The sequence below is a fragment of the Brachyistius frenatus genome, unplaced genomic scaffold (assembly GCF_029030835.1).
Source record: "Brachyistius frenatus isolate BFR_SWC_R1_liver_20210118 unplaced genomic scaffold, ASM2903083v1 Contig_301, whole genome shotgun sequence".
Classification (NCBI taxonomy): Eukaryota; Metazoa; Chordata; class Actinopteri; family Embiotocidae; genus Brachyistius; species Brachyistius frenatus.
Genome location: NW_027210900.1, coordinates 285,001 through 294,514, shown reverse-complemented (window position 1 = coordinate 294,514; position 9,514 = coordinate 285,001). Strand labels below are relative to the sequence as shown.

General features: G+C 38.3%; 1 protein-coding gene across 1 annotated transcript in view; it reads left to right on the top strand.

The window, feature by feature from the left end:
* The first annotated feature begins 1,296 nt into the window (after positions 1–1,296).
* Positions 1,297–9,514, top strand: part of mogat2 (monoacylglycerol O-acyltransferase 2) — an 8,570-nt gene continuing 352 nt past the window's right edge. Inside the window, exons 1-6 of the mRNA XM_069722705.1 lie at positions 1,297–1,434; positions 2,804–2,982; positions 7,828–8,032; positions 8,163–8,337; positions 8,667–8,866; positions 9,272–9,514. The exon at positions 9,272–9,514 is cut by the window's right edge and continues 352 nt beyond it. Coding sequence (XP_069578806.1) covers positions 1,341–1,434; positions 2,804–2,982; positions 7,828–8,032; positions 8,163–8,337; positions 8,667–8,866; positions 9,272–9,426 — 1,008 coding nt within the window. The 5' untranslated portion in view covers positions 1,297–1,340 and the 3' untranslated portion in view covers positions 9,427–9,514. The remainder of the gene's footprint in view (positions 1,435–2,803; positions 2,983–7,827; positions 8,033–8,162; positions 8,338–8,666; positions 8,867–9,271) is intronic.

Sequence of the window (9,514 nt, the reverse complement as noted above, 5' to 3'; positions counted from 1 at the left end):
TGGAGCTGATGACAAAAATACAAGTCATGTTAGAGAGAATGAAATGGACTTCCGGTTTAACCTGCAAACCCTAAATCCTGCACAGACGCTATTATGAAGTCGTGCAATTACAAGTCTCCCAAAAGAAAACAAAGCACATTGAAAAGTCTGTAAATTATAAGTTGGCAGGCTCTTTTAAACCGCGCATATCTATTGGACACAAACACTCAACAAGGTCTGGAGCTTTGATTTTGAAATGTGAGTAGTATTAATTTCCTGTCGGTGTGAGGCTGATAAACGGGGTGAGCTCTACATACAGTATAATATAATAGAGAAGTTTTATAATAAATGCAAACAGCTATTTTTTAAAATAACAATAATAAAGCTCTTAAGCTTTAAAACATGACATTGTAATTTAATTTCCGGGTATTTCTGTATTTTTTTGTCAGTAAGTGCAAGTAAAAATACTGATTAAAGTGTTCATGTTAAGGTAATTTATGTAAATAAGCCGCTAAATTAATAATTTATGAAGATATATTTACATAGCATAAAAGAATAGAATCAAACACAGTGGCCCTGGGAAATGTCAAACTAACACATGCTAATGAGATCAAATACAAAAAAAAGATAGAATATAATGAGGATGTGCGTATTACATTCCTGTGAGTGTCTGTCTCAGTCAAACAGACATGTGTGCTGCAGTGCATGAATTAAATAGCTCCCCCACTATCTCCTCTTATCTAGTTTTTTGTTCAGACACAGTTGATAACTCTTCCGATGATAATAAAGGTGTGTGGGCTTGGTGATGGGGCTGTACTAAACCACACAAGAGCACTTTACTTTTAAACAATATTGAAATCATATCAAAGCATTTCCTGCCACACTGATAAAGTGATAAGAAAGGTGTCCGGCCTCTCTGCAGGACCTTTATTGCCATCCGTATCTCACTGAACTGCAGTTGCAGGATTGTCAACCAGGTGGGGCTGCCCTTACGTCTATAAAAATCCACATATTGTGCAAACAGGCAAACCGCTGACTACACTCCATGAATTGCAGGAAGTTCAAGCACAATAAAAGCAGAACGAAAAGTCTTTTTGACAGACGTCTCTTCCACTAACGCGTGGCTCGTTGTTTTTGCCTGAAATCTCCATTTAAACTCTTACATGCAGGGTCAAAAGTCTGATTGCTGCAGATACGGATTGAGAAATCAAACCTTGCAATGAGTGCTTAAGATAAGCCTGTCAAAACGAGGTAAGAGGGGAGAGTTGAAAGGGGGCAGACTTTGGACCCAAACTTCATTTGCTCTCCTTCTTCGCCCTCACTGCAGCGTCTCGGTTTGTCTCTCTTCTCCTGTGGGAAAGATGAAGATCAATTTTGCCCCCTTGGATGTATCGCTCCAAAGGAGACTGCAGACCAGCTCGGTGGTGCTGTGGGTCTTCTCCTTCCTTTTCCTTGGTGAGTGTGGATGTTTTCTAGAAATGATGGAGTATTAATGGAATGAACATGATGTACAACTCTGGCCCAGTTGGTCTTCAGTGCATCGCAGAAGCTGTTGAAACATGCCGGTTAAGCTGCTTTTTTGGTAAAAGCGTGTGTTAATACAAACGGCAGAGAATAGTTGTTTAAAGTGACTTGAACTGCCAGCAGAGAATGCCAAGCAGGACGTGACCGGAGCAGAGAGCATTTGAACTTACAGTAGGTTACATTGAATATTGAATAGTTACAATATCTTATCAAACAGCATCTCTACTTTTGTTCACCTCTGAAAGACAGGTGGTATATCAGTGATTCTCACATTTTTTTATGTGACACACCCCCCATTCTTCTGTCATTGTTTGAATCAACTTTAAACCAGATGCTATTTAGCTGTGTTAACTACACATACGAAAGTGAATAATGTCAGCATTTAGGAGTTAGAAGTAAATACTTCTTTTCATGCAAAAAAAAAAAAAAAAAAAAAAAAAATCCTTTTTTTTTTTTTTCACTCGGTTTGTCAAGTTTGCATTAATACTACTGGCACTCGAAGTGACAGACATTTCCAACCAATTATCCTTTACTTATAGCTAACTATTTCCTCATTTTCGAAATACTTTTCACAAACTCTCAGTCGCAGGAAATGAGACAAGTGACTCAGATAGCTGGTAGTTTAGTGATTGTTGTGACAATCATACACACTTGATTTTAATCATTTTTTTAACCTTTCCTTCAGGCTAAAAAAAAAAATCGAATATAATGTGAATCATACAAATACACAATATGCCACATTGGAATGCAATTATAAATAATTTCTCATACAACCAGGTGAAAGACTCACTGCTGTATCTCAACGCTAAAACAGAACAATTTTCAAATTCTACCACATATTTGCAGATAATTTGATCTCTGATTTAAAAATATTTTATGAAGCATTTATTGATGCTGTTTTTGAAAAAAAGTGTTTTAACTGAACTGTGAAACCAATAATACCAAAGCTAAACGTGAAAACAGCTAAATAATAGGAATGAATGATCTCCTGTTTCGGTCCTTGTGACAGCGGAGCTGGAGGAGTCTTTTGGAAATAAAGTGCTCCGCTGTCCCTGCAGTAGATGGAGAGGGTGGTCCGGATTATTCAATATGGAGAAAAGTTTCTTCTGCGACCTCCTCTCCACCACCTTTTCCAGACTGTCGAGTTTACAGCCAATTATGGAGCCGGCCTTCTTAACCAGTTTGTTGAGTCAAATAGTGTCTATTGTATGATGCCAGTTCGGAGTGGATGGTTGTATAATGTACCTGTTTACAGTCTGATCTTGCTGCTGCTCACTACACAAATCCTTTCCCTCCTCAGCACCCACCTGCATCTTGCTCTTCTTCTACCTGCTCTTCACTCGCTTCTGGCTGATCAGCGTGCTCTACGCCATCTGGTGGTTCTTTGACTACAACACTCCGTCACGTGGAGGCCGTAGGGTACCCTTCTTGTGTGGCCTCAAACTTTGGGAACACATGCGGGATTACTTCCCCGTCAAGGTGAGAGAGAGCATTTAACCCTCGTGTTGTTCTTGGATCAAAATGACCCGCAGCTGTGTTCAACCAAGTTCTATTTTATTTTCATATTTTTTGGGATCATTGGTGACAAGGAGGCTGTGAGGGTTTCTTTAAAGAATGATGACCAATGATCCCCAAAAAATATAAAAAATATAGAAATAAAATAGAACTTGGTTGAACACAGCTGCGGGTCATTTTGACCCGAGGACAAGTTGTTCACTATGTACACCGTGCATGCCCCCATCACTTGTATAAGCAGCCCTGCAGTCCACATATGGGTTTGATTTACCTGTGCAAGTCTGAGAAAAGAACATCAGAACATCTTCAAGTCCAGGTGCTGTAAACACGAAGCCTCCCAAGATCTTACAGGAAACTGTTTTGTTGTCTGGTGACTGATCAAATGCATTTCTGTCCACTGCATCTTTGTAAGTGATATTGAAAAAAATGTTCACTATCTAGTCTAAATTACAAGAATTTGGATATATTGTCAATATATATAACCAAATATGTCATTAGTTTTGACTGCACATTATGAGCTTGTCTCCTGCAGCTGATTGTGTCCCTCTTGTGGTCATGTATGAGGAGTGTGTCTGTGACTTCAAATAAAAAAGTGACTTCTGGCTTTTGATCATGAGCCCGGTATTTTATAACAAATTCATCAACACCAGATGTCAGCTGTGAGATTTCTTTTTTTTACCCTTCAGAAATAGCTGAATAGTACCTTGTGTGAAATCGACAGTGAACTGAACTCCTGTTGACAACATGCACCACATTACATGGATATACTTTTTGCTCCTAGGCAAGACATATACTTTGGACTGTGCTGATAAGACAGAGTGCAACGACAACAGTGTTAAATAGCTCTGCACAAATGAACCTAAATAGTTAATACAAACATGTTATTAAATCTACTATATCATGGTTGATGTCTCAAAATATGCAGAATTTAAAATTATTTACAAAATTTCACAAAATGTTTTTTTTTTTTTTTTTCTTTCAAAAAACCCACCTACATCGTCTTCATCATGGAGCTATCTGAGCTTTTTTCTATTTTCCTTCTTTAAAAAAATTTCCCCAATCTATCTATCAATCTATCTATCTATCTATCTATCTATCTATCTATCTCTCTCTCTCTCTCTCTCTCTCTCTCTCTCTACATATTATATATATATATATACAAAATGTTGGAACAAATCTCCACAGCTACTGTAAGTGTACGATAGCTGCAGGTCATCTACGTTGTATACAATTTTGAAGCAAAGAACAAAAAAGTGAAATACACTAAATTTGTACGATTTTTGTCTGAATGCAACACTTTTGTTTTGGCTCCTATTTTGACCTGGGCTCCTTGTGTGTTTCAAGTCTTTCAACATCCATTCTGACATCCCAGTGAAAAAATGAGGGAAATCCGCATATCTTCATGCACAGAAATGAGAATTATATATTGACTTTTTTGCTTGTCTGGTAGTCCTGTACTTTCATCAGAGATCTCGTGTGATGCAGATGGAGGTTTGTACTTGAGTCACTTCTGAGAAAAAATAAAAAAAAAACCTTCTAAAATTCACCATTTACCCATTTCACAGTGAATCCAGGATCATCTGACTGTATGCCACATTAAGGCTGAAACAAAGAGTCCATGTAAGGGTGAAGAGAAGCAGTGTGCTTTAAAGAGCCTAATTAGTTTCATCGGTGTGTCTTTTCCCACCGTTTCTAATTACACCATCACCCACTCTGACTAAGAGCTCACCAGCTGATGCGTGCTCGCGACAAAAGTACATTTAGACGAGAGAGTGACGCAAATTCATTCGTAAGCACCGACAGCACATATGTCCACATCTTGATTTTACAAAACCTTTGAAAAGGATCTGATTTACAACAAAATACACACTAAGACATACAATTATACTAACTGGCTGTCGGCAGCCCTGATTTTGTGTGTCTACATCCTCTAAACATCAGGAACATCAGGGCTTTACACAAGAAAGGGTCATACAAAAAAATGATAAATGAGTTAAGGCCATTATCATTATATTATTATATGAACTGTAATGTAAATGTAAAGGACTATAAAAAAAAAAAAATTTAAAAGTGTGTTTGAAGCAAAAGTGTGATATTCTGGGATGTTCACTTTTTGCTTTAGTTGACAGTTTGATGAAAATATGAACAAATAAATAAAGCTTATGGGCTTAATTATTTATAGATAATAAGCTACAGCTACAGCCAGATGACAGTTACACAGCAAGAGTTTTTTTTTTTTTTTTTTCTGATGAAACATTTAGAAATATTATGCAATGCTCTACTAATGTTTGCAGAGGGAACTTTCTTTTTGGTTGCCAGAATGTTCTTCTTAAAGGTGTGGATAATGTTCTCTAAAAACGTTCTAAATATAAAAATATTTTGTCATAACATTCTTAAAATGTAAAAACTCTGTTTCGGAACATTATGCAGTGATTCTTAAAATGTTTTCAGTAGCAAGTTGCTATTTTAGAGTAAGATGACATGCTTTAAAACATCAAATGCTTTGCAGAAATATTCATACAAGGTTATTCCAATATCTACTTAAATGTTTTTAGTGAACATTATTTAAAATTCAGGGAACAACAATAACAACAACAACAAAAAAAGATTCCATGAACATTGTATCATTGGGAGGTTGGTAGATATTGTATTGGTGTGAAGACTACAAACCAGGAAACTGTCAGCCAAAACACAAGCACATAACCTCCAGTAAAACCACAACTGTCTTTTTTTCATTTTGGTTTTTGTATGGATTAAACACACCAGCCACAACATGTTGATTAGTGAACTTGAGCGGTACGTGAGGTGGTTTTGGAAAGAGCGTGGCTTTCCGTTTCCCCATGTGTCCTGACTTTATACAGAGCTACAGTATGCGATTTGCCTGTTGGCTCCAGCGTCTTATTGTTAAATTTAGCGAGATGTTGAATTAGAATTGAGTTTGGGATGAAAACAGTGGAAAAAGGTTTTCAGTGGTAAACTAGGAAACTTTCTGGGTGTATATGTGGATCCAAAAAAGGAAACACTTTTGATCCAGTAAATTTAATAAACTAAAATCATTGACCTTAGCGTGAATTACAGAATTATAAAAATGATATCGTGATCCACCTGGTTACAGGAGGACGGTTCTTTGAGCTTCATTAGTGGGACTCGAGTTAATGATTAACTGTGTGACCTGGTGGCAGGAGGAACCCACAATACAAACAACTCCGACGCAGAACAACATGGCAGCTTTGTCTTGCTTTAACAGTACAGACGTGTTGATTTTTTTTCACCTTCTATATCTGATTGCTACGAGAAAAAAATATTTAACAAAAACATATACTGTGTCAGCACACACTCCAGCACATGACGAGTAATTCCTTATCCTTGACCTTTCTTATTTTTCTACTCAATGTGGGCTTGTCGAGGCACACAAACAGCACCAGTCCAGATAGCTTATCAAGCCACCAGCGGTTAATGATCAGAAAGTGTTATTTCAAACACCAGAGTTTTACTGTTAGCTTACAGGGTTGCAAAGGCTCATTTTGACTGTAGTAAACCTCTAAACTCTCATCCCCTCTTTTAGTGAACAAGCTAATCTGTACTAATCAATACTTACAAAGCATTACAGGGAAACTCCACCAATTTTAGACACTGACATGCCTCTGAAATTTAAAAATATGTTTGTCAAAGCTATTTGTCTCAAATGTTTGAGCTTTACGGTGCAAAAATGATGTAAGAGTTTGAAACCAGAAGCTTTTTTCAAATATCACTGCTGAAAGTGAAACGTTTTGTGAGCTCACCAGAAATCGGAGGTTTTAAGGCATGTGTATGTTCACAACTCTAAATTTTGAACACTTTTAACATAATGCACCTGAATCTCAAACCGACGTGTTTGCAGTGGGTTATGGTTGATGGAGGCTCCAGGTTTTAAAGAGAAAGAAGAATGTGTGGAATGAAAACGATGATAAGCCTAGTTTCGATTGATTTTAATAATTTTTTTAACAGTCTGTTGTAAATTCAGCAACATCATTGTAACTCCTGGACAGATTAGGTCAGAATCTGAAGTATAATTGGTTGTATAGACGACAAGAGGCAGTGTTATTGTGCAGAAAATGCAGACCAAATAATAGTTAGTGTGGTATATTCATTTTAAACAGTGCTGCACAGGGGGAGGAGAATAAAAGCAACGTGTAGGAGGACATTGACTGCTTGGGGGAAGATTTTTTTTCAGGTCTGGTAAATTTGTCTTAAAATAGATTAAAAAAGTTACAGATTTCATAAACAAAACTTTTGTGAAATTTAACCTGCAACCAACTCTATAGTGATTTAAATTAAGATCATATATTACACAGAAACCCCGGTGAATTTAAAGGTTTTACACACTTTCTTGTGCTAGTGTAACTGTGAAATTTAACTAGAAGTAAGTAGCCCAATATTTACCTCTGACAAGTATTAAAGTAAAAGTATAAAGAAGCACTAAATAAAAATACTAAATGAAAAAAGAAAGAAAGGATGGCTCAAAATTGGGCTTTTGATTGCCGAGGCCACAGACAGGGCAGCTGAGAGCAGGTTCAGAGGGTCGGTGTTGAAACTGGGATATTGAGGCACATGTTTGGACTGCAGCCAGCGGGGCCACTGCAATACGACACTGTTAACCTTCTTGGAAAGAATCACATAATCAATAACCAAATGTTCACATGATTAACTTCATGTCTGTACTTTATAGTCCATAATATGTTTATGAATATGCATCCATATTCAAATATAAAGTAGAACCAGAGTGGGACTGATGGTTTAATATTCACACGGTTCTTTTTCTTCCCACAGCTGGTGAAGACAGCTGACTTAGACCCCAGGCACAACTACGTCCTGGGTTTCCATCCTCATGGCGTGCTAGTGGCAGGAGCCTTTACCAACTTCTGCACCTACGCTACCAGCTTCAGACAGCTGTTCCCAGGCATCACCAGCTACCTGCTCATGTTGAACCTTTGGTTTAGATCCCCGTTCTTTAGAGACTACATCATGTGTGCAGGTGTGTGCCAGAGACCTTTGAATCACACTTCAACTGTCTATTTAACTCAAAATACATATTTATACTAAGAAAAATATACTGGGTTTGATTACATTTGTTAATTGACTTGTTTTTTGTTACAATGATGCAGGTCTGATTCCCTCAGACAAAGAGAGTGCTACTTATCCTCTCAACCAAAGGCGTGGAGGCAACGCTGTTGTGATTGCTGTTGGTGGGGCTCCAGAGGCCCTTGATGCCCACCCCGGGACCTACAATGTACTGTTGGCCCATAAGAAAGGCTTCATCAAAATGGCAATGGAACACGGGTAAGAGCAGACAGCCTCACAGGGATGAAGGAAGTTTTCTGCCGCCGCTAATTCTCTGAGGTCTTATGGCTTATTGAAAGGATTGTGTCATACTATTCATTTTAGGTTCTTGCAGCTTGAGTGTGGCCTTATGAAACAGAGGCTTATTCAAGTTACTTGCATGGAATTTCCTGGGAAATCACATAGTCTGTTTTCGAGATTAATTTTGAAAGAGGAAAAATAACTGAATAAATAATGTATAGTGTAATAAATGTAAATTACATGGATTTCAAGCACTGAAAAGTATTTGTTTAATCATCAAACAACCTTTTCTCATTACAATGTCTCAGAGCTCATTTGGTACCAGTCTTCTCTTTCGGAGAGAATGAAGTGTTTGATCAGGTGGAAAACCCGAAGGGGACTCGGCTTCGATGGACACAGGAACGGCTGCAAAGCCTCATGGGTATCTCCCTGCCTCTCTTCCACGCACGTGGCATTTTCCAGTACTCCTTTGGTCTCATGCCCTACAGGAAACCCATTAGTACAGTAGGTGAGTAAGCAGCTTTGATAATCCACCACTAAGAACAAGAAAAGATGCCTTGCTTTAGATATCATCCGGCAGGAAAAATCTGAACTACAGTATCACTGCACTTTTGCTCATATATTTCCCAATGAGTTAGCAACTTTGGGAGAAGCATCTAATGTCACTGAGTTGAGTTTCAGTGAATGTGATCAACGGTCAGATAAAAAAGCAGGGTTTGCTGAAACCACACAAACTGATGCTGACACACACCACGGCCTTCTGGGGTTGGTTGACATGCATCCCTGAGTCATGCCATCGTGTTTTAGATGAAGATACTGTACGTCTTGACAGTATCACAAAAGCCATACCGCAAACCATAGATGACATGAAGCACTGACACGAAGCTCGCTGCACTTTGTCACCTCTCTGCAGTCGGACGGCCAATTCGGGTGGAGAAGAACAAGAAGCCGACCGCCGAAGAACTCGACGCCCTCCACCAGCTGTATATGGACGAACTGAGCAATCTGTTCGAGGAGCACAAAGGTAACTACGGAGTGGACAAGGACACGCACCTGAACTTTGTATAAACTAGACTGAGAATGGAGGACGAGGAATTCCTATTTATTTGTAAAACTCTGGTGCTGAAGTTTAAGATCATTTGACCTTTTGACATCT